Source organism: Bubalus kerabau, chromosome 12, assembly GCF_029407905.1.
Source record: "Bubalus kerabau isolate K-KA32 ecotype Philippines breed swamp buffalo chromosome 12, PCC_UOA_SB_1v2, whole genome shotgun sequence".
NCBI classification, from domain to species: Eukaryota; Metazoa; Chordata; class Mammalia; order Artiodactyla; family Bovidae; genus Bubalus; species Bubalus kerabau.
In genome coordinates this window covers 26202819-26226878 of record NC_073635.1, presented here as the reverse complement: position 1 = coordinate 26226878, position 24060 = coordinate 26202819, and the positions used below count along the sequence as shown (strand labels likewise).

The following is a 24060-nucleotide window of genomic DNA, read 5'->3' as shown; positions in this document are numbered from 1 at the left end:
TAACTGTTCTGGCAGAAAAAAAGGCAGCCAGAGCCTCCTCTCTGGAGAGACTGTCTTTTCTGGGCAGAAAATGTTTGTTCACATTTTCTCCATACTCGGAACACAGAGTCCTCTCCCTGAGGGCTCAGCCACAATCAAGTGAGGGCTGCCCTTAGGCAGGTATCCAGAGGCTTGGGGGGCCACCTGCACTTGGGCTGTTAGGGCAAGGACAGCTGTATCTCCCGCAAGGATGTGGCTTTGCCCAGTGGTCCTCTGAGATGGACACCGTCTTCCCTACTTTAACGAAGCAGCCATCCAGCCCTGGTCGGCATCAGCAAGTTTGAATCATGGACTCTGAAGTATCAGAGATGCAAAACATAATATCCTCCCTGACTTAAACGCTCTCAGGCAAAAGAAATCCCTAAATTGTAGTCTTAGCATGTCAGCCATTCAGGTCGTCCAAATGACAAGCAAATGTTTTTCATGAAAAGAAATCTGAGCTGGAAACACCTAGTAGATCATCTAGTTTAATTCCCAGACACAGCAGAATTGTTTACTTCCCTAATTCCATTTTGTTACCAACAATCTCTTCGAAATGCAAAATAACCTCTTGCTTTGATGTTCTGTTAGGTCCAAACATTCATGGTGCCTGTTTTGTGAGGCTGTGCAGATTTCAAATCACATAACTCCATTTACACAGAGATTTTGTGGCTTGTTTCTAAACATACTATCCATAATCACCCAACTCTATTCAAAAGTTGGACAAAGGCAGATGTTGGCAGATGCAGTTGTAAGTAACATGTTAGTTCTGAATATGACCATGTAATTTTCCTCCATGTACCAAAGGGTTTTTTTAAGCATCTACATTTTAATAGGAATTCCATCTTACAGCCATATGCCAATTATATTTAATATAGCTAAGCAATTAAAGTTCAAAGCTTCAATAACTAAGCAAAAACCACTAAAGACTTACCTAAAATAAAGAAAATGAAGATTTAATGATAAAAATAAAAGTAAACCAGCATCATTTAAATGAAATACACAGAATCGATCATTTTCATGTTTTCATCTCTCTTTAATCACTACTATGCTTCTCTCTCTCTTTTTAACTTTGAAAACCATACAGTAGAATTTTCATGAACACATAAAGAAATTAAAGTGATATTTAGGAGAGGCAATAAGAGCTAAGAAACAAAGGCCTAATCCACGTAATTGAAAACATTTCTGGACCCAAGTACATTTGAAATGCTTCAGCAAAATGTTTTTGCAGGTGAATAAATGTCCAGGCCTCTCGTTTGGAATTCTGTTTAACTTACTTACCATCAGGCAGGGCAGGAAACAAGGTTGCTTTGGGTTTTTCTCTGTCAACACTTGGGGAGAAGGATATAGAAGAATATATTGTCGTGTCTCCCTTCCTCCCGTGGGAGAGCGCCCTCCCTAAGTGCTATTGGATTGGCCAAAAAATTGTGTTTTTCCGTAGGAGCATACAGCAAACCCGAACAAACTTTTTGGCCAACCCATCCCAACGGGCATCTCACAGCTGGGCTCCCGAGAGCTCCTGCTGCCGCCTGAGCTGGACTCTCCTCACCTCTGCCCCCGCCGTTTACAGCAGGGCAGGAGTGAGGCCATTTTAAAATGTAGTCAAAACTTTTGTTAAAAATCACCGATTGTGAAATGCATGCGTTTCAAATGTGTGTGTGTACACACACAATCTTCAAAAAACCATCTCCAGAAAGTATTTCACCAAATGGCAGCTATAAATTCACTTTGAACTAAGTTTTTAATTAAACGTTAGGAATCGGAAAAGCTTCTAACATGTTCACGTCGAAAACACGGTGTCCATGGCGTCTCCCACTCTCGGAATCGAGTTCCTTAGCTTGTCTCCTCATCCTGACCTTCTTTCAGAAAGAACCTTAACAGCCTGCAAGTATAAGTTTGGGCAGCCTGACCCAGCAAGTGGGGTTCTGGTTGAAGAACTTTTTGCTGTAACTGTATTTTAAAGTCTCCATAAAACATGCCCCACACATGAGGTGGGGGTGCATTAACTGTCAATCAAAGAGTATTCACAACAAGAGATATAATTTAATGTTCATCCAGGCCCTTTAAATACTATAGATGTTCCCCCACATTTTAAACACCGAGGGGCTATTAAAGAGATGGGGATTAGTGCAAATTACCCAGTATGTAGTGCTTTCACTGTTTTAACTAAGCAGTAAAACTGTGTAATTGCACAACACTAATTGAATGCAGCCACACATAATTGTGGGCTGCCATATGTATCCTATTACCATAAAGACTGTCAGTGTTTTGTAAGCTACTCTTGTGATCATTGCAGATGGCTACAGTCAGAAAAGTTGTTCTCTAGGGTTTATTATATGGCTATAAAGACATCCCATGATTTGACAGGCTAAATGTGTTAAATGGCAACAATTATGAAAAAGGTTCCAATTAAAAGTTGAAGGCAGGTCCTACCAAGAATAGACCTAGTGAAAGGTCAGGTACGTAGGTTTTTGGTATTCTGCTATTTACACAGGATTTTCTTTTTTTAAAGGAGAGTTTTTTGTTTCTTTTTCATTTATTTGGGGTTTCGCAGTAGTCGTAACTTGCTGAACAGAAGATTTGGGGCATATGTCTGATCTCGCTTGGATGAGAAACTGAGACCATTTGAAAAACTAAAAGATTTAATACAGAGTCATAAAATGCAGCCGGCGGCCATAAAATAATATGAAAATTCACAGATAACCTGAACCCAGTTAAATGGTTTCTGAGATTCCCATAATAGAGAACTAAAAGCTGACTAATATAACAGATGTGTTGGAACAAACATAATTGTCAATGATAATATGAATTCAAGGATAACCCTGTTGAAATATTGGCTAATGAACTGTCCGGAACCACTGAAATTTCTTCACAGAGGAGCTCAATAGGTACTAAAAATTACTTCACCAGAGAGAATTTAACAAAACTAGCATGAAATTGACAAAGCTATGACAAAAAAGTGAATTTACTTTTTAACAAATATGGTATCCTTTAAAAAAGACATTTATTTTTCTTCTAGCCACAGAATTTGGCCTTTATGACACTTTCTAAAAACAGTGGATTAAATTTAAACCTTTAAGAAGTGAAGTATAACAACATTTATGCAGGGAATTACTTAGCAAAATGTATTTTATGCTCCACATACTTTAGAATTAAGCCTGCTAAAAAAACTTAATTCTTAAAAAAAACAAATTCATTTTATACCCCCATGTAAAATCTTTATGAAACAAAAATTATGTGAAATAATAAAAATAAAAAAAGGTGTACAGAAGTCAGAAGAGGCGCGGCAATGTAAGAACAAAAAATAAAATAGCTTTTCAAAGTCTTACCCTAGAGATGTATGTGAAGATGGAGAAGTGAATGGAAATTCCAGGAAACCTGACTCTCATCCGTTCTTTAAATCAGTCATGAAACTATCTAGAAAGGAGTTCTATGCAGCTGCAGTGAGATACAGCAAAAATGCACATTCCTGACTCTATAGTGAGTGTACATCCCAGAATTCTGTTATAGCTGGGAATTCAGCGTCACTGCAGTTTTTAAAAACTGTTACATTTTTGTCACACAAGTACTATCCAATATGTCATTGTAGGAAAACTGGAAAAGACAGATAACATTACAGAGAGAAAAGAATTACACTCGATCGCAATCTTGACACCTAGAAATAACCATTGTTAAACATTTGGGCCTATGAACTTCCAAAGCTTTCTCTCTCTCTTTCCTGTTCTTTTTCTCACTGGACTGCATACCCTGAATGTGTGCCCCAGTGAATAAGCATACATGTGTAGCCTGCCAATATTTTTAAAAATCATTGCCCTGACCTATTTCTATATATACATTTTTCCTTTCCATGCTAAAAAACACTGAGATGACCATCCCTTTGTATGTATACATATCTGCTATTTTTTTTTCTTTAGGTCACATTTCTAAAAGTAGAATTACTTGATCACAGAGTTCATATTATTTAAGTCTGTAGTTACGTATTACCAAACTACTTTTCAGAAGAGTTCCATCAAGTTAATCTTGTACCGAGTCATATGAGATGACTGGTATCCTACTAAGTTTGCCAACCCTGCATATTATTATTATTTATTATTAATCTTTGCTAGTCCAATAAGACCATGTCATTTTAAAAATAATTTTACTGGCTTATTTATTTATAGCTGTGTTGGGTCTTTGTTGCTGCGTGGGCTTTTCTCTAGCTGTGGCGAGCAGGGGCTTACTCTCTAGTTGTGGCATGCGGGCTTCTCATCACAGCGGCTTCTCTTGTTGTGGAGCACAGGCTCTAGGGCACACGGGCTTCAGTAGCTGCGGCACAAGGGTTTAGAAATTGAGGCTCCCAGGGTTTAGAGCACAGGCTCAACAGCTGTGGTGCTCGGGCTTAGTTATTCTGCGGCATGTGGGATCTTCCTGGGTCAGGGATCGAACCTGCATCTCCTGCACTGGCAGGCGGTTTCTTTACCATGGAGGCACCAGCGAAGCCCTTTAAAATGAAGTGAATGATGGTATTCTACACCACAGTGACAGAGGGATGGGCAGTGGAGCAGACAGATGCTGACCCTCCCGGAGACACTGTACTTCTACTTCCTGTCTTCTTCCCCCTGGTGGAATCACAGGTCCTTGCAGAAGTGAAAGTGAAAGTCACTCAGTAGTGTCTGACTCTTTGCGACCCCGTGGACGCTACAGTCCCTGGAATTCTCTAGGCCAGAATACTGGACTGGGTAGCTTTTCCCTTGGAGAAGGGCCCTCAGTAAATGCTTGGTATAATAACTGGCATATTACTGTAGTAAATCATGTTTGGGGAAAATGTTCTTTTTCTTATCCAAATGCAGATAGAAGGACTTTTTTTCTTTCCTAACGTTTTCAGTCACTCAGTCGTGTCTGACTCTTTGCGGCCCTATGGACTATAGCCTGCCAGGCTCCTCTGTCCATTGGATGTTCCAGGCAAGAATCCTGGAGTGGGTTGCCATTTCCTGCTCCAGGGATCAAACTCACACCCCTGGCATCTCCTGCACTGGCAGGCACATTTTTTACCACTAGGGCCACCTGGAAAAACAAGCATTCCATTTCTTCTGGGGGACTTCAGTGATTAAAAGCTACTGACTTTTCAAACAGGTGTAATTGTTAGAAAGTTTTTCCTTACATCAACCTCAAGTCTGTCATTAACGTCTTCTCCTTAGTTTGAGTTCAGTGTCTCATATGCAGCACAGAAAAGCTCTCCCATCTCCCGTCCGGCAGCCTCTGCTGGGCCACTCTGCTGCGCTCTCTCCATGTGTCTGGGTCCCGCCCCACTGAGCTCGCGTGGCACGAGCAGGACAGAGGACTCTCGTGAGAGCGATGCTCTTTCAGGGAAAGCGTCTAAGGGCACATTGGTATTTTTGGCAGTCACGTCACACTGACTCTCATAATGAACTTGTTATGGTCAATGAACAGCCTTGAGCCCAAATTTTCCCATTACTGTTTTTCCACAATGGTCATTAAAACAACCACACCAAAACAGACCTAGTCCATAGGGACTTATGTTTTTAACTCTTGTTAAATTCCATCTTACTGGTCTGGAACCTTTACGGAGCCAAAGATAGTTGCAGATCTCAGTTCTGTTATTTACTATATAGAATACATCTTCATGTCAACTCACTGGTAATGGTGATAAGGGTGGGGCCAGTGACAGACTCCTGTGAGATCCACGGCTCCCTTCCTTAGGGTGATCCCCAGTCTGTTCATCCACATTCTGGTGGCTCAAGTTCATCTTGCAGATCTATTCAACTGTCTTTGTTTATGACCTCTACTGTCCATCTGTGGCACTGGCCTTATCCACCAGTGGAGTGAGCTATCGGACCACAAAATGAGTTTACTTGAGGATTAAGACAGAAGGAAATCCATTATTTGGTAAAGTCAGTGTTGACCTGAACTGGAAACTAAGACGAGCAGGAACACAACCTCTGGTTATCACTAGGGAAAAACAAGATAATTTATTCCTAGATTCAACCCATTTTGTGAAAATGCAGGGCATTAGCTGTACATGCCACTTTGATGCACAGCGAGGAACAGGCCCAAACACCTTGACAGAGTTTCTAAAAGGAATTTTCTGACCTAGAGAAGCAGTTTCCCTGAGAAACTGCTTTTTCCCAAACAGTATTTAGGAGTTTGGAAGCAAAAAGATTTTTGAACAGAAATTTTTTTTATATTTCAAGAAAATTGCTGTGTTTATTTCTGGAATCTAATAAAAAACTAGTTATGTCAGTTATATTTTTGCCAGTAGGACTTTAATTTTCCTAAGGAGAAGGCATCTGTGTATACATTTAAAAAAGACGGTCCCAGCTCACTGCAAGAAACAGGCTGCTTTTTGCTGCCAAGGGTACAAGCTTGCCATCTAGCGGTGGCTCATGTAAATGGAAAGCGGTTGATCTTAGGCCATTTCTGTTTTGTTTTAAAGCAAAAAATTCCTTTTTGTCATAAACTATCACGTCGCATGTGATGCATACAATGGTTTATGCATAAATGCAGCTGGGGAAGCTCTGTACTTCCTCCCCTCCCTCCAGAAAGGTTTATTCTGCAGCCAACGTGGGTCCTTCATGTAACTGATGAATTGAGAAATGACTAAGGCTTGCCAGACTTGCTTGGCTGCATCGTGTCTTAGTTGCGTTATGTGGGATCTTTAGTTGTGGCAAGTGGGATTTAGTTCCCTGACCAGGGATGGAACCCCGGGCCCCTGCACCGCGAGTGTGGAGTCGCCATTCACTCACTCTCTCGTCTAATCCACCCTCTCATCCACCTGTCACTCATCCACAGCATCTAAGGACCAGGCCTGATAAAGCAAAAGAATCATATAAATTCACTGACACAATATACTAATTAATAAAATAAGGCCTTGGTAACAATGTGATAATAAAATTATAAGAGCTATTTCTATTAGGTCAGCTCCCAGTTTTCACCTAAAATATGACTGGAAACATCACTGTACACGTGTTTTTTTTTTGTTTTTTTTTTCATTAAAATGCCTTGATCTTTAAGTACTCAGACTTGAATAAATCATTCATAGGATCAATATAGATCTGAAGGCCAAACTACAATATTTTTATATGGCTCTTTAAGCATTAAAAATAAAAGAGTTCTCAAAGTTTTTGCTTATACAATGATACTATATAAAATGAAATCTATAGCTGAAATGCCTACAAATGTAAAACATAATTCTTTGCTACTTATTATAAACACTAAACACTTATGAAGCAAAAATTTATCAGCAGTCTAACAATTTAGGGTTTTTTTTTTTAAGATCTCTTCATAAAATAGTAATGCAAAGTGTGCAGCAGGGCCGTTTTTTTTAAGTTTCTGGTAGTTAGAAATGGATTGAAACTCTCTGCATTAAATTTATTATAGCATTTTTCCAAAAATAGTCTCTGGCTCTACATTTTTCCATTAGATGGTAAATCCATGCCTGGGTAAATAGTGACACTTTAAAAGCAATGTCAAAAATGATGAAAGATGATTGTTACAACTTACAGTTTTAAACAGTTTCATTTTTAGGGATAATTTAATTTTTATTACAAATAAAAGGGGAATAAAAAAAGAAGGGAATAGTCACATGGTATCTCTTTATCTTCATATAGTCCCCTTAAAGGAGACCCAAAGGAGTTAAGTATCTTGTTCAAGGTCAGAGGATCAGCCAGTGTAAGAGTAAAGCCCTTGGTTTTGAACTTTTGTCCATCTGACTATAAATCCTGAGTATGTGATTTTGTGTCTCCCATGATGATTCTTCTTATTTCCACAGAAAGGTCAATAGAATGTGAAATTAATAGAAGTCTCAAGGGCAATTAGTAATGTCATCCTAATTTTGTTAAAATTATTCTATTCTTCTACCTAGTTTATCCCATAGTAGCTTTATCCCTGCAAAGCTTGCCAATCCTTACTACTCTCCTATAGAAAGAAATGACTATACTGGAGAAGCAGAATTCCTTTAGTTTTTCATATATATATATATTTTAAACCTGAATTATGAATGACTGCAATTGTGTGTTTATATATATATATTTTTTCTAATTTCATACATATTTTTCTCATTCTTAAATTAGAAAAGAAAGGGAAAAGGGAGAGAATTTTTTTTTCTTTTTTGGGTAATTTAAAGTAAAATATGTTCAAACACACACAGTACTTTCAAAGTATCCTGCAAATTGTCATTTTAGTAAATGCACACTGCTCTGTAACCATTTATGTCATTTATAGAAACAGTGCTCTGGTGAGAAGCAGGTGAACAATGGGTGCACAAGACTGAACTGCAAAAGCGGAAAGGAAAATGAGACTTTAATTTTCCATCACTGAATTTTCGGAGCTTAGAGAAATTTTTAAACAAAGGCTCAGTTGTAAGTCCGTTCCCGTGAGACAATCCTACATAAGTCAGGACACAGGAAGAATGAGTGCAGACGAGGGGAAATTGCTGCCATTTATGGAGGCAGCTATGCAGAAGAGAATGTTTAGGCTACTGTGGAGATGTGGAATTTGAGGGCCAATTAAGTCAGAACTCCATCATCTGACCTCTGCCACCTTCATTAGCCAGCAGCGCCAAGATCACTAACCTAATTGTAATTAACTGCTTGTATATGTATTTCTTTCTTTTCTTTTTAATACTTATTTTTATTTGGCTATGGGGTCTTAGTTACAGCATGTGGGATCTAGTTCCTCGACCAAAGACTGAATCTTAGGCCACCTGCACTGGGAGCTCAGAGTCTTAGCCACTGGACCACGTGGAAGTCTCTGTGTACGCATTTTTTAAACGCCTATTTTTCCTACTTGAATGTCCCTCCATGGAGGTATGCGTCTTCCTGTTCCCTGGCACAGTTCCTGGCATAGGGCAAGCAAGCAGTAAAGCTCTCTCCCCAGTTCACACTTTACATAGTCTAGTGGTCAAAAGTCTGAGGTGTGGAGTGGAGCAGAGCGAGGTTGTGACCTTGACTCCTCTACTTAAGAGTGATGATGGCCTTGAGTGGGTCTTTCAACTTCTAGGCACCCAGTATGTTCACCTGTGAAATGGGACAGGAATAGACTTTACCCCACATGGCTGTTGTGAAGATGAAATGAGATACTGAGTGTAAAGTCTTAGCACAGGATGAGCACACAGGTGATTCTCCATAGCAGCAGATCTTAGCAGTCGTTACTGGGAATGGGAATTGGGTTGTTCATCTGTTTTTATTGTATTTTTTAAAAATATTTATTTATCTGGCTGCACTGGGTCTTTGTGGCATGTGGGATCCAGTTCCCTGACCAGGGGTTGAACCTGGGCCCTCTGCACTGGGAGCTTGGAGTCTTAGCCACTGGACTGCCAGGGAAGTTCCTGTTCATCTGCTTTTAAACTTGAAAGTTCACTGAGATCACGTGGGGGAGCTGGTGGCAATGCAGACCTGCACCCTGTCACCAGTCACCAGATTTTGATTTGGTGGGGCTGCAGGGAAGTTCAGAAATTTACATTTTTAACCAGCATCTGGGAGTAATTCTGATGCAGGGCGTCTCTGGACCACCCTTGGAGAAACACTGCTTTAGAAAGAGAACCCTCATTTCCCAGATTTCCGAAGAGATGGACAAACTAATAGTCAAGTAATGCATGACTCTTTGGGTTGGATAATGAAAGTAAAAGAACAATTAGCATCTGGAGATGGGGAGAAATTGAATATATTTCATTAAAATTCCACCCTGAATAGCCAACAAAATTTATATTACTCCCATATTCACTAGTGACAGCTCCCTGATGCCCAGTCTCTGTCCCCTTAATTCTTTCAATACCGTCCCCTTAACAATGGGATCAAGAAAGCATGGGGGGTGGTGGTAAGAATGTCTCTGATCTGTAAAATCAGTCTTCGTTATGATCATTTTTATGCCGAGGGGCTGGTGTCTTGAAAACTCACAATGAAATTTATCCTTTTAGCTTTTAGATCAGATTATTGGGATGTAAATTGGGAGACTAAGTTTAAAAGGCCTTCCATTTTCTTTGTTTTTTTCTCCAAGTAAAAGCTTTCTAACACCAAAGTGCTATCGATAAGTCATGCAAGTGTAAATGCTCCTTATGACTGCGTTGGCCTGGTCCATGGTCTTAACCACAGCCCTAGATTTCCTGAGTTCTCTTCCTGTCCCCCTGCCTCGGGTTTTTATTTGCTAATAAGTTAAGTGCTCCTAATGGTGCATTAACCCTGACAGATCAACTTAGAAGACCAGTTTCCAGCTAGTTACTGAAGGCCAGCTGGAAACTAGCCTTTAAGGGTTTTTTGTTTTGTTCTTTAAGAAAATGAAAAAGAAGGAAAAGAAGTGTTCATATTCACTCATGCATGAGTGCTTGGAGCTCAGGACACCCTGAAGTTGGAACCCTTCTTACCAGCAGATTCTCTGGTTTGATGTCACGGTGGACGATGTTGAGGCTGTGCAGGTATTTGATGGCGCTGGCCAGGTTGTACAGCATCCCACTGGCATCTCGCTCAGTGTATTTGTTAGTGGAGGTGATGGCATCGAAGAGGTCTCCTCCCTGAGAGAGAACAGCAGGAGAAAAAGTGGATTAACAGATGGTCCAGTGGGGCCCAGCCTGGAGAGGCGCCCGACACGCTATGTGCGCGGGGTTTCTGGGTTCCAAGAGCTTTCCCTGTCACCGCCCTCTCAAAGGCCCAGGAACCCTATGGTGGTTTCTGCCCCCACTGCGAGAGCCAGTGATATTTCCTCCAGAGAGCAAAGGAAGGAGGAGAGGACTCTGCCATTAAACTCTCAACTCGGGGTGGGGAAGCGGAGCTGGGTCTCCAGGGCAGAGACCTTGGGGCACCGGCTATCCTGGTGGCATGTGTTACACCAACTGCCAGCAGAAGTTCAGATTCATAATCCCAAGTCTCCTGAAACGAGAAACATACCACAGACTGCGCCCTGAACAAAACGTTCTGCGGCCCTGTGAACCTCACACACACGCAGTTCTCGTCATTCTCTAGATTTAGGTCTCTTGGAGTGGGCGTCACGTCTTCTTTTTCAATAATGTGCCTCCTTGTAAGGAGCAGAGAAAAGGACCAGAAACTGTCACCCCAGAGATGAAAGAGAGGGAGGAAGACGGAGACATTTCAAAGAGTTTTCTAGGTCCATTACTCATCCGAACTTTTGTTTCCACTGTTTTGGGCTAATTTATTGTTATTTGGTGAAGCAAAGATTTCAGGCTCCAATTTTAGATCCATTTATTTGAAGCCCTTTCAGAGAAGTTGGGTCTGATTTACTGACAATGTGTGCACCCTTTTTGCACACGAGGCCCCAAAGAGCCGAGCTCCCCCTGCCAGAGGCTGACTGTGTTCATCTGTTACCTAAAGGGCTAAGAGATTTAATTTTTTTTTTTTTTAATAGCAAACACAACCTAGAGCACCTGTAGGCTGACCATTTTCAAATCCCACTCCCTAACCTGGCCCTCTGTGACCCTGTACCACCCCCGCTCGGGGGAAGGGGTATCTTCCTCTGACTCTCAGCCTCAGCAGTTCCTGAACTAAGAAGATACTTTTTTTTTTTCAAAACGAACACTGTCTCTCCCAGTGTTCTGTCTCTCAAAGGCGAGGTTGTGCAGCTTTGCAGGTTGTTCCCGTGCCACCGGGGGAGATGGGGTTTGCACTGCAGTCCACGTGGACAGCACCCCTGACCATGTGTAGGGCCGTAGGAGGTGACCCTGCCAAGACTCCACCATTGTCCTCGTCGTCTAAACTCAAGACAGCCTGTAATCTCATTCCTTCTTCTCCGCCTTCAACAAAGCAGTCAACAGGTCCTCTAAGGACCTGTTGCCTCTGCCACAGCTTTCTGGGCCGTCTCAGGCTCTCTATCCAAAGACCTCGTGTACAATCGTCACCTCCCACACCACGGGTCAATGTTTCCTATCTTTCACTCGTATGAAATCAGCGTTCTGTTCCCATGGTTCTCCCTGCTCTGCCCCCAGCCTTCACTTCAACTTGCTTAACTTCATCTCCTGTCTCACCTGGAGCAGCTGCCTTTATGCTCCACGTAGCATGGGTCTTCCCTGGTCACCCAGACAGACTGAAGCCTCCCCCGAGTCCACACTCCAAGCCCATCCCAGAGTCCCCTCCACGCCCTCTGTCTTTCTGGCTCCCGCTGATCTCTCAGTGCCGGCCCAAGGGCTGCCCCTGCACAAGGCCTTCCTTCCTCTGGACACACAGGCAGTGTGCACGTGTTCACTTCTGCAGCTCGAAGTCTAAAGTCCTGTTATTGGTACTTATGAAATTTCACCCTTAAGAATGGTTTTACTGTTCACTCACTTCACTGTTTTCTGGAACACAGACCTTATTTATCCAATGGCATCGGGCCACCCTGGGCCCCCTGATGGACTCTCAGGGTTTGACAAACTAAATTCCTCAGGGGGGTGTCATGGGAGCTTTTCAGGTCAAACGTGGGGCTAGCCTTCTCTTCTGAGATGCTTCCAGACCTGGTCTCACAGCCATTCTCGGTCAGACTAAATGCAGGGGTATGATACAGTGGTGGAGAAGGGAACAGCGACTCCAGTATTCTTGCCTGGAGAATTCCATGACAGAGGAGCTTGGTGGGCTATAGTCCATGGGGTCGGAAAGTATCAGACACGACTGAGTGACTCACACACACACACACACACACACATCCAGTGGCTCAGTTGAGGAGTCCCAGTGCTGAGTTTTGCAGGCACAGTCCAGGCTTGTTAGACTGGTCACCCGGAGAGAATCCACAAAGGCTAAGTGGTACTTCGCTACTGTCACTTGACTAAGCATATTACTGACAATCGGATTAAGCTTTCCCACAAACTGTGTTCTGAACTATTAAGCCTTTTCCTTTTTTATATCTCATCTTCAAATTTAATTTAGCTCTCCAAAACCCAGCCAATAACAGGGGGTTGCTAATTAGTTTTTAATGGCACCCAGAGGGGTAGCAGGAATGATTTGAAGCTGTTGCTTTAAAAATTAAAGTCATTATGAAATTACTATTCTTGGTCCTAGATAAAGTAGAATTTACAGTGTTGTAATTACCAAACTTTATTTGGTAATAAAGCGCCAATATGAAAATTTTCTGAATAATGAAACTGACCTTTCTTGGTTGGAATAAGCGATTAACATTTTTATCTCCCTCAATCTCAACCATGACCATAACCTGGTGTTAGTACAAACTAAAAAGGCTTCACCCTCAGAGAAAAAAAGTCTGAACTTGAAACAGAAAAAAAAAACAGACTTTATCTATAAATATAGACTAATCACTAAGTTAAAAGAAGGCCAATAGATCTAAAACAAAGTATAAAGAATGAAAATTTAAAGTCCCTAGAATGAACATTTTTCTATACAGTAAATGATTGGTTAATTAAATGCTTTGTTGGCTTTAAATCTTTGCAGAAGGAAATTCCACATTCCAGCTGCCACCAGCTCAGCTGAGTGATTCTAAGTAGAATTCCTGGAATCCTGGGTGCTCGGCACACCCCTGATGGAGAAAACGATCTGAATAATTTACAACTAAAGTAGAAATTACTCATGCCTTTGGTCAGATTAACATAATAGAAAAGCCTTGAGCAAAGTACAGCTTTATGAAAATAAAACATTCAATTTTCAAAACTTCTAATTAAGAAAATTTCACATATGGAAGTAGAGGAAATAGGTGGGCTACCTTTCACATAGATTCAACCATCATCAACATCTGGCCATTCCTATGTTATATGATTGACTAGAATAAAAACATAATTTTATGTGGCAGGATGAGATTGTACCCGTCACTGAGAGGCAGTATTCACATTATTATTAACAGGGTGCTGTTTTTCTATTACCCTGGAGTCTAAAAGTTCAGAGCTTGTTTTTAGGATAATGAATGATACTTTTGGAGTAGTTCCTGGCAAAGTGAGCAGTTTCTGCTGGAGTAACAACCATCATACTGGTATCTAATACTTTGTGTCACAGAAGCTGGTGAAAGGGATTTCTTTTACCTTCAGAACAACATTCCTAGCAATATCTCATTTCACACAGGAGGGGCCCGAGGTACAGAGTGGCAGACCCAAGGCCAGGGACTATTTCGGTCCAGGCTGAGACTCGAACTATGGGAATATAATTCTAGTGTTAAGACTCTTAACCGTTACACCAGTGCACAGCAATGAGATTGAGTACTGCTGAGAGGAAATGAAGGAGAGAGCTCCATCATACAGGAAAGTGAGGTGCTGTATATAGGTTTACCTCTTGTACCAAAACACACACCTTTACTAATTCCATGACAAGATACAGCTCAGTTGGCACGTCCATCTCTTCGATCAGAAGAACAATATTAGGGTGCTTCACTCTTCTCAAGATAGACACCTCATTCTGGATCATGTGTTCCTATTCAAGAGAAAGTTATCTCCATCAAGACACACAGCAAAACAATGAAGGGCTAACTCAAATTAACAAAACCATACTATTTAAGGGTTTCCTTGGTGGCTCAGATGGTAAAAAGTCTGTCTGCAATGCGGGATACCTGGGTTCGATCCCTGGGTCAGGGAGATCCCCTGTAGAAGGGCATGGGAACCCACTCCAGGACTCTTGCCTGGAAAATCCCATGGACCAAGGAGCTTGGGTGGGCTACATACAGTCCATGGGGTCGCAAAGAGTTGGACTCAACTGAGCGACTAACACTTAACTTATACTATTTAAAGATCAAGGGAGATATATTTTGCTAAAATATAATGTCTATCTTAAATTCTGATATTCATATAGCCTGCTGCTGCTGCTGCTAAGTCACTTCAGTCTTGTCCGACTCTGTGCGACCCCACAGACGGCAACCCACCAGGCTCCCCCTGTCCCTGGGATTCTGCAGGCAGGAACACTGGAGTGGGTTGCCATTTCCTTCTCCAATGCATGAAAGTGAAGTCACTCAATCGTGTCCAACTCTTAGCGACCCCATGGACTATAGCCCACCAGGCTCCTCCGTCCATGGGATTTTCCAGGCAAGATTACTGGAGTGGGGTGCCATTGCCTTCTCCATCATATAGCCTAGAATGGCAAAAGATATTGAAGGTCCTTAGAAGATGCTTGTAATTTCAGAACCTACCATGGTTCTGAATGTAGAAGGTTGAAATGAAACTTAGATCACAAAAGTAAGAGAAAAAGTAAATACAAAAACAAAGAGAAGGAACTGAAATAATATCCCATCATTTCATCTGACTTTGCTACCAGGAATATTTATAGAATAAAATTATATCCTAATAAGTATATAACATTCTACTCTACCAAAACACAACTCCCAGGGTGAACTTATGTTTATTTGGGGGCTCATCCTGTGTTTTTCTTTCTACCTCCAAAATAATATATTTTCAAAAGAAGAAAACCTTATACATACTTTGCCTCGACACTTGCTTTTCTTGATAATTTTCAGAGCATACTCCCTAGCAGTCGACCTGCAAAGAAGAAGTTTTGTTTTTTTTTTAATAAATGTAATTTCAGATGTGTTGAATCATCTTATTAAGGATTCACTCGTACCCCATTGATCTGGCATTGTGGTGTAAATATTTTGTAAAAAATTCTCTTTTCCGTTTTTAAAAGAAATATGTGAATTTTAAGGGGCTGACCAAGTGTAAGGACAAAACAAACATGATAGCTCAGAAACGTCACAAGCTGTTACGGCTGCCGTAATTGTAATAAACTTACTGCTGCTGCTACCCCCGTGGGTAACTCCCCCTTGCAGGAGGCTGTGCCCTGTTCCTCCCTCTAAAGTGGACATGAAATAGGGGTGAGTTTCTGCCCTTCTTCCCCATTTCTCTTGAGGTTATCCACAAAGTGACAGTTTTCTGAATGGTTCTCACGGTCACAGATAACGTTAAGACGCAGTTCACCCTCTTTAGACTTGGGCTGTGTGCAGCTCTGTGTGTTCTGGTAGAGAACTCATGAATGAGGTGTTCAAGGAGTATAGCAAGGGATACAGTCGTTATCTGAGCATCCTGTGACCTCTTGAGCCTTTCAAAAAGAGTATTTATTGATTTGGCTGTGCCGGGTCTTTGGTGTGGCACGAGGGATCTTCGATCTTCGTTATGGTATCCAGGTTCTTCAGTTGTAGCTTGAAAACTCTTAGTTGCGGCATTTGGGATCTAGTTCCCTGACCAGGGATCAAACCCAGGCCCCCCTGCATATGGAGCGTGGAGTCTTAGCCATAGGCCCTCTCATTCAATAGAAATGAAATGGAGGTGGCAGTTATAAACAGCTCACATTCCCAAAGCCACCTGGCAGTGCTAAAATCAGCACTTGAGTTCCTGGGGTCTCTGCTTCTCATATAGCCCAGCCAACACTGCCCGTCCTCCGTCGTGGGTGTGGGAGGGAGGGCTGAGTCATACCGAACCTTTAAATAGCTTCCTAACTTGGGTGAACATTTCTAAGATACTGTAGTGCCAACAGTGACGGTCCACTGTCAGAGGACACAGTGCCTGCTTAACAATCATCAGGAACCACTACTTCACAATCGTTTCTACTTCAGATCTAGTTGGGAAACCAAGAGAGTTTAGCTTCTTACCTGTAGATAAAGGCCAATTTTAGGGATCCAAATGAATACACTGGGAGTGAAGTTGATTAAGAACAAAATTTCAAAACAGAGTTTTAAAATTTTCACTTTGGAGAATCAAAGGGGAATTTCCTAGTCAGATGTTATGGTAAGAGCAAGACAGTGATGTGCCTATGAATTAAGACAGCAGATAGTAACAATGTGTTTCAAGCATTTTAGAAACCATTCATGTTGTTTGCTTCTCTTTTTAAAATATTTATTTATTTATTTACTTGGCTGTGCCAGGTCTTAGCTGTGGCATGTGGGATCGAACCCAGATGCCTGCGTTGGGAGTGTGGCGTCTCAGCCACTGGACCACCAGGGAAACCCTCCTGTCCTTTACTTCCAAAACTCCTCCTTCCACTGCACTTCCAGGACCCTTCAGGGTACTAGCTTGCAGAATAAAATAAACATTGACCAAGCTGTTATAATTTTATCTAATGAGAAAGTCTAGAGGCTTCCCAGGTGGAGCAGTGGTGAAAAACCCGCCTGCCAATGCAGGAGACTCTCACATCACAGAAGGATCACAGGGACTCTATAAGCGGCTCTTTTTAAGAGGCTTCTGAAGAGTTTCATCTGCAAACATGAAAATATTTAATCAAGAGGAAAACTAAAAGCTGACGTGTTTCTGGGTTCTGCATTTCACAAATCACACACAAAATTATACTAAAGCAAATCTGAGACTGGAATATATGAGCAGTTTCCAATCTAGTCTGGGATGTTTCATCAGATTGCAGGGGATCTGGATTCCAGGACTGCAAGCTTTGATAAGAGCCAGCAGTACCGGGCAGGGCAAGAGAGGCAAGACAGTGTTTGGGAAGGTGCTGGTTAGACGAGCGGAAATTTCTTGGCTGTGTCTTCCCCATGGTTACTACCTGATCCTCCATTTCCCTGGAGTGAGCAACATTAAAGCTTTGCTATACTCAAAACAGAAAGCTGGAGTGGGACCCAGGCAGGCTGACTCCTCCTCTACAGCCAGACACACAAGCAGCAGAATCCCCAGCAAATAAGTGAGCGTGCTGGCTTCCAGGACACCAGGCAACCAGGTTGCGTGCTGAGCCTACAGCTGAGGGGCAAATGCAAGCAAAGCTGGGCTGCAGTGGCCCATAGCTTCCTAGAAGAGGCCCTTGTGGGCTGACTACCCAGAATCTTACAAAATAGGAGTCAACACTCACTCAGATTTACCCACATTTTGTATCAGACAAAGAGCCCTGTGGAGGAACCACCAAAATTAATACTGCAAGTTTTTTTTTTTCCTGGATTCTTTGAGAATAGAACTATAAAGTCATAATAAAATCCTTAATTACTAGAAATGCATGTTTATAAGGAAAGGGGATGAATCTGGAATATAAGACTAAAAACAGGTGTTAGGATTAAATGTCCACCATAAGAATAAACACGTCATGGCTTGCTTTCAGTTGGTAAAAGAAAACATTTGGCAAGAAATAAAACCTCAAACAAAGTATCTGCCTTCCTTCATACTCTAAACTCTGAGGACCGCCGTGCCCGTGTCAGCATCCAGTAAGCAGGAGCGTGGTTCTTTGTCGGCTGCACGGGTGATAAGAGACCTGGCCTTTGACCTCAAGGAGTCTACAGTTCAGTGTGTAGAGGAGAGAAGACACCTGGGTTGCTGGGGAACATCCAGGCCGTTTGCTCGTATGTTCCTGAAATTATAGCCTTGACCGTTCATGCAATCATAGAAACCCCAAAGGCCACAGCTAAAGTGGCAGCACGAGACAAGCTTGGTTTTCCTCCTTGTCCATAGGAGCTCAGTTTGTAAGGTCACGTCCTATTCAGTTTGACCCCAGGCTAGAGCTCGAACTGCTAGGGAGAAATGTCTGAACTTTACAAACTGAAACTAAATCTAGCCTTTCAGGGTTGTACTGATGATGGTTTGGAGAACGCTATCTTGTTTAGCGCGATGATTCCAGGCCTCAGGACAGTCTTCTCACCGCTTCCCTCAGCCCTGGAGGGCTGCAGAATGCTAATGAAAAGGGCACTACACGTTGAAAGCATTGGCTCTGGCAATGGTGTGAGACAGGCCCAAACCCAAAGAACGAGCTGAGACTGCAGTATCAGCGACATGGGTGCATCCACCTAGAAAGTCCTCAGAACGTTTGAAGAACCCTGGAGGGCTGCAGAATGCTAATGAAAAGGGCACGCTGAACCAAAGGGATTTTTGTCGTTTGCTCTGTTTTGATGATTTTTATGAAGATTATGTGGAAGAGGAAACACGGTTTCCCAGGCATTCTTCTGCCGCAGCCTTTATTGACTGTCATGGCGATCCTTTGCTTATGGGTGAGGTCCTCAAGCAGAGTGGCGGTGTGACTCTCTTTGTGCCCTGGAAATGCCCAGCAGAGGCCTGAACTAGCAGGGCCTCCAAACACGCTGGTGGAGCTGGGAGAACTCCAGAGGCTGGTGGCGCTTAGGACATGACAGGGAGACCCTGTCTCCTTGAGGAGTGAGTCCACAGCAACCTTTGTTTACCCAGTAATCAAAGCTAAATCTCAGCCTCCTCTGTGAGCAGAGAACGGAGGCACCCCAGGAGTGTCTTGTCAGATATCTCCGGAGTGGAGCTGTGTTTTGAATTTGAACTTGGGCCCTGTGGCTATCAGGGGCCAGAGCATCCTTAGGGAGGAAAGAACACTGTTAGCTGAGAGACACTTAAAATCCTTCCCACTGACTCACCCTCCAAATCCCACTTCAGAAGCAAACATCTGAGGACTTTCTAGGTGGATGCACCCATGTCGCTGATACTGCAGTCTCAGCTCGTTCTTTGGGTTTGGGCCTGTCTCACACCATTGCCAGAGCTAATGCTTTCAACGTGTAGTTCTTTTATTTTATCCTATTAATATCCTATTAATTTTATTTATTTTTTTGACTGTGCTGGGTCTTCTTTGCTACTCAAAGACTTTCTCCAGCTGTGGTGAGCAGGGGCTACCCTTCATTGAGGTGCGCGTTCGTCTCATTGTAGTGGCTTCTCTTGTTACAGAGCATGGACTTTGGGCACATGGGCTTCAGTAGTTATGGCTCGTGGGCTCCAGAGCGCTGGCTCAGTAGTTGGGGTGCACAGGCTTAGCCACTCCGTGGCATGTGGGATCGTCCCACACCAGGGATTGAACTGGCGTCCCCTGCACTGCCGGGCAGACCCCTAACAACTGGACCACTGGGGAAGCCCTCAACGTGCAGTTCTTTGCATCTCCAGGTGGAGCAGGGAGAGAGGGAATCATGAGTGGCTACAATTTCAACCCCGTTGAATCCTGTGCTGCCAAAACATGCAAGCAGCCAGGTGGGGAGGAGGGCCGGGAGCCACCCAAGACACCATGCCTGCTCATAACCACGTTACTGGTACCCGTGGCTTGACCAGTAATTAATCCACACAGAGCCAGGAAGCCAGGGATGAAGGGCACCTCATCTCAAGCCCTCTATCCATCCTCGGACCTCTTCTTAGCACATTTCAGCTTTGTGAGTTTTCTTTGAGGCCTCGAAAGGCTCTACAAAACAGGTTCTAAAGTTTGCCAGCATCCTTCAGCACATCCTAAGGGCTCCTGAGGCCACTGGAGACAGTGCTACAGGGATACAGGCGGAAACCGAAATGGACCTGGCAGGCCCCAGGATGGGATGTGTTGACACAGAATCAGGGGAGGGATGCGATGTCACCGCATCCATTGTTGCAGGAAACCCTCCCCTGTGACAGATCACTATTAACAGGAGGGGTAGACCTGCTCTTGTTCATCCACATCCATCCTTCCAAATACGTCATAAAGTCCCCACACAAGCAGTATGTGCCACTCAACATTCTAAGCCCCCTTTTATTTTCCTGGACCTCTGGAAAGTATTAAAAGATTGTTCCGGGATACTTCTGAGGAGAGGGGGCAGCTGCCATATGTCCTGGTTCAGCGGGAGTTGAATACTAACACTTCGGGAGCAACCTGGTGCTTAGACTCTGAAGGCACGTACGACGAGACCCGAGATGCAAACTCCTGCAAAACGAACGCAGTCTAAACCAGAAAGAAAGAAATTAATCCGGGATGAAGAAATGATAAATTTCTATCCGGGAAGACCAGGGCCGTGGGACTAAGATGCCATCGTGATCAGAGGACGGGCACACGCCAGACTCAAAAGATGACGCCCCTGGCAAGGAACCAGGCCCCCGGGGGGGGAAGAGCACCGCGATGCCAAACACGGGATTTTCTGCTGCACCACACATTACGTTTAAAGGGGTTGGCTTTCCTACCAGTAAAAGCACAATGAAAAACAAAATTATATACACACACACTTCCACACATTACTTTGAGAATGGCTTTCCTGTTTTCACTTCTGTCTCCTTTGTACAGGGACAAACGTGATGTGTGTGACTTCGGGCCTGGTTGGAGACAGAGGAGGGTGGAACAGAGTGGTCCAGTGGCGTGGGGTTTGGAGCTGAACTAGCATCCATGCCTTGCCAAATAGAAATACTTAACTATCTGAGCACTTACTGACTTGGGCATTTACCTTCTTCAGGCGTTCTTTATATAAAATGGAAATAGTTCCAACGCCATGGTGTTATTATGATAGGTCAATAAAATATCCTAAGTTAAGGCCCTTGTATATAGTTTACGTTCAGCCCAGAAAAGTAGTGGGGCATTTTCTATATTTGTCAGTCACGCAGCAAACTATCCAGCTTTGTGGTGGGAGTGGGGCGGAGAGGAGGAGGGGGAAGAGGGCCTGGGAGGGTCAGCTAAGGCGATTCTCAAGCTGCTCCTCACTCATGCCTCTCCCCACCAAGGAGTGGCTGCTCGAGGTGGGTGCCACCACGTCCGCAGGAATGGCTTGGCCCAGCTGGTAGGCTGGGAGGGGCCCAGTGTGAGACCCACTGCTCCAGGGAGCCTAACGGGGGCTCCACTGCCTTAGTCGGGCAGAGGGTGAAGGGAAGCAATTCAGTGGACACTGGCCAAACTCAGGACCCTCGTGTCTGAGGCCCAGGCAGACGTCCAGCTCCAAAGTGACTTGAATCTTTGTTTCTAAGTCAAAGGCCTTGCAGAAAAGTAAGTTCCGGGCTCTGCAGGTTAGAACTTTCAGTCTGAGGCGTCTGCTTCAAATGGAGGCAGAGCTTAGAGCCTTTGTGTTGAGAACTCAGGCGGGCGGCCGAAAAGAGCACTGGGGAAGATGCTCACTCCAGCCGGCCCCTGGAAGCCAGCGGACACGCTCCCTTAAGGAGCGAGGCACGTGCCTCCGGCTCTCCAATACCCTGCTCACCAGCCCTGAGAAGAAGCTGCTGGCCGATCGGGTCCTCCTGAAGTAAGGAATTCCAAATCTAGCGCTGGGCTCAGGGTTTGAGGCGGCCTTAATCTGGGCTATAACTACTACTTGTCACTTCTCCAACTAGTAGCCCCTGCTACTGTCCTTGATTAAGTACTGAGATCCTAGGGATAAACCTTTCACTCTAAGCCCTCCCCTTTGGCCCATAAGAGCGCCTGGCTCATTCATTTTAAAACATTTTAATGTATTAAATGCTAGTTTTTGTGGGGATCAGTACAGTTGCATTGTAAAGCTTTTAGAAGTTCTTATATTTAATTTTATGACATATACATGTGAGAAATATATCAATACACCTAAGAATGTTCTGACATTTACAAAATGTCTCCCAAAAATGTAGAAAAAACTATTAAGCTTTTTTTTTTTTTTAAAACAAAATAAAAGTACTTACCTGAAAGAGCTGGCAACATTTTGCTGAGTACATTAAAAAGAAAAATCAAAGCTCTTAATTTATAGATTGTCCCCAGAAATCACTACATTTTTCAAGTCTGTTGTTAGATGAGCTGTTCTTTCTTTTACATTTTTTTTTAACATCTGGAGTTGAGACATTAACGTATTCCATATGTGCCTCAGACCGCAAATAAAGACACAATCTCAGAAAACATAACCCCAAGTGTTTCCTTTAAAGCTCGATGCAAATGATATCTTTCTCACCTTTCTACACATTCCTTGACAACAGCAAAATTTCCATCTCCTATTGTCCTTCCGACTTTATATCGTTCTGTTATTGTGGCTGGAATCTGGAAGCCTTCCTCCGACACTTCTGAAAGAATCATTAGTATGTTTTTATTGGTAGAAAAGGGAACACAGATGTAGTGCCTAGGAGACGTTTAGAAGTATCATCTAATAGACTGGCACTGATTCAGAATCAATATGTCATTTTCTGGACAGGCAGGCCAGTCTCCCACCCCTAGCCCCTTGCTGACATTGTATAATCAACTGTTTCTACTAAGACAAATGATCAACTAAAAGGAAATGTAAAATCTATGGGGTCCACTCCCACCTATGTAAGACCAGCTAATGCTTTCTGTTGAAGCGGGTTGTCTGAGGAGGAAGTTTTGCTTTTCATTTCATGCCAATCTGATCAATAGCATTTATGAATACCCATGGTGTTCAGAGACATGACATTCCTAGGTAGGGAGGAAAATGCAGTTTGTAAGGGGCTCTAGACCGCTTGACACTGTACAAGCATGAAAAATGCCTGCTGTTTGGACACTTAGCTTTACTACATCCTGAAATAGAGATCTCCGTAAAATTCCTTATGTTAGAACTAAGCACTGATCACCGCCCCTCCCCAGTATCAATGAGCAGATTTTGGACAAATGTTCTCACCAGCAACCTGCGTAGCAGATGTTGAGTTAAAATTGCAGTATCTATTATGTCTGCGAACAGAACAGTTTTGTAGTTTCAATTATGTTAGTGCCACTAACACAACGCATTTTCCCCCTTAAAATGCATTTTGAAATATTTTACAAATGCCTAATAATGCTTTAAATATCTAAGGTCATAAAACTAAATAAGCCACACTTAAGTCACATAAATATCATGGATAACCTTTAACATCTTAGGGGTATAAAAAGCCTTTTATAGCCGGGCTCTAAAATTTACATGCTTTAAAGTTATAAATCCTGGCTTCTCCCTCAGGCAACCTGAATACAAAATGTGGTGGAAGCCTAGTGCGTTTTCTAAATGTGCTCCTTCTCTGACCTTTAATCACAAACCGAGACTAAACATTTCTTCTCAAAATAAAATTAAAACCTTAGGTGGCAAAAGGGCTTTCTGGGCGATTTTCTTGTTCTCATTGAGTTTAGTCTGCAGGGCTGGAGAACGGTCAGTAGAAGCTCACAACTGGCAGGCATCCACTATAGGACCTTTACTTCCTCTGTTTTGTGATCATCTCCACCTTGCACCACTCTGGATGCTTGAGTGGATGGGATTTCTGGAAAGTATTGTACAAATGTAGGGCATTTGCTGCTGCTGCTTTTGTCCTTGGCATTTTGCAACCTCTTTAAAGGTGACATTTTACTTTTAACCCCCTAGAAGCCATCTCAGAGGCCTCTGAAGAAAGCGAGAGCTGGAGCCTTTCCTCCACTCGCTGCTCCATCTCACCCCAAAGAAGCCGTCATTTTGCCTCCGTCTGAAAGATGCAGCCTAGGGATTTTTGTCTGGCCTATGGCTATTACAGGAGATGGCTGGAGAAGTTTCAAAGCCACTGTAAAGCACCCGAAT

At 43.1% G+C, this 24060-nt stretch overlaps 1 protein-coding gene across 1 annotated transcript in view; it reads right to left on the bottom strand.

Annotated features, from left to right (window-relative positions):
* The window catches only part of DCLK1 (doublecortin like kinase 1), a 352660-nt gene that overhangs the window by 43053 nt on the left and 285547 nt on the right, over positions 1-24060 (bottom strand). Inside the window, exons 8-11 of the mRNA XM_055542366.1 lie at positions 22486-22594; positions 15343-15400; positions 14226-14345; positions 10376-10522 (exon numbers count right to left, since the gene is read on the bottom strand). Coding sequence (XP_055398341.1) covers positions 10376-10522; positions 14226-14345; positions 15343-15400; positions 22486-22594 — 434 coding nt within the window. The remainder of the gene's footprint in view (positions 1-10375; positions 10523-14225; positions 14346-15342; positions 15401-22485; positions 22595-24060) is intronic.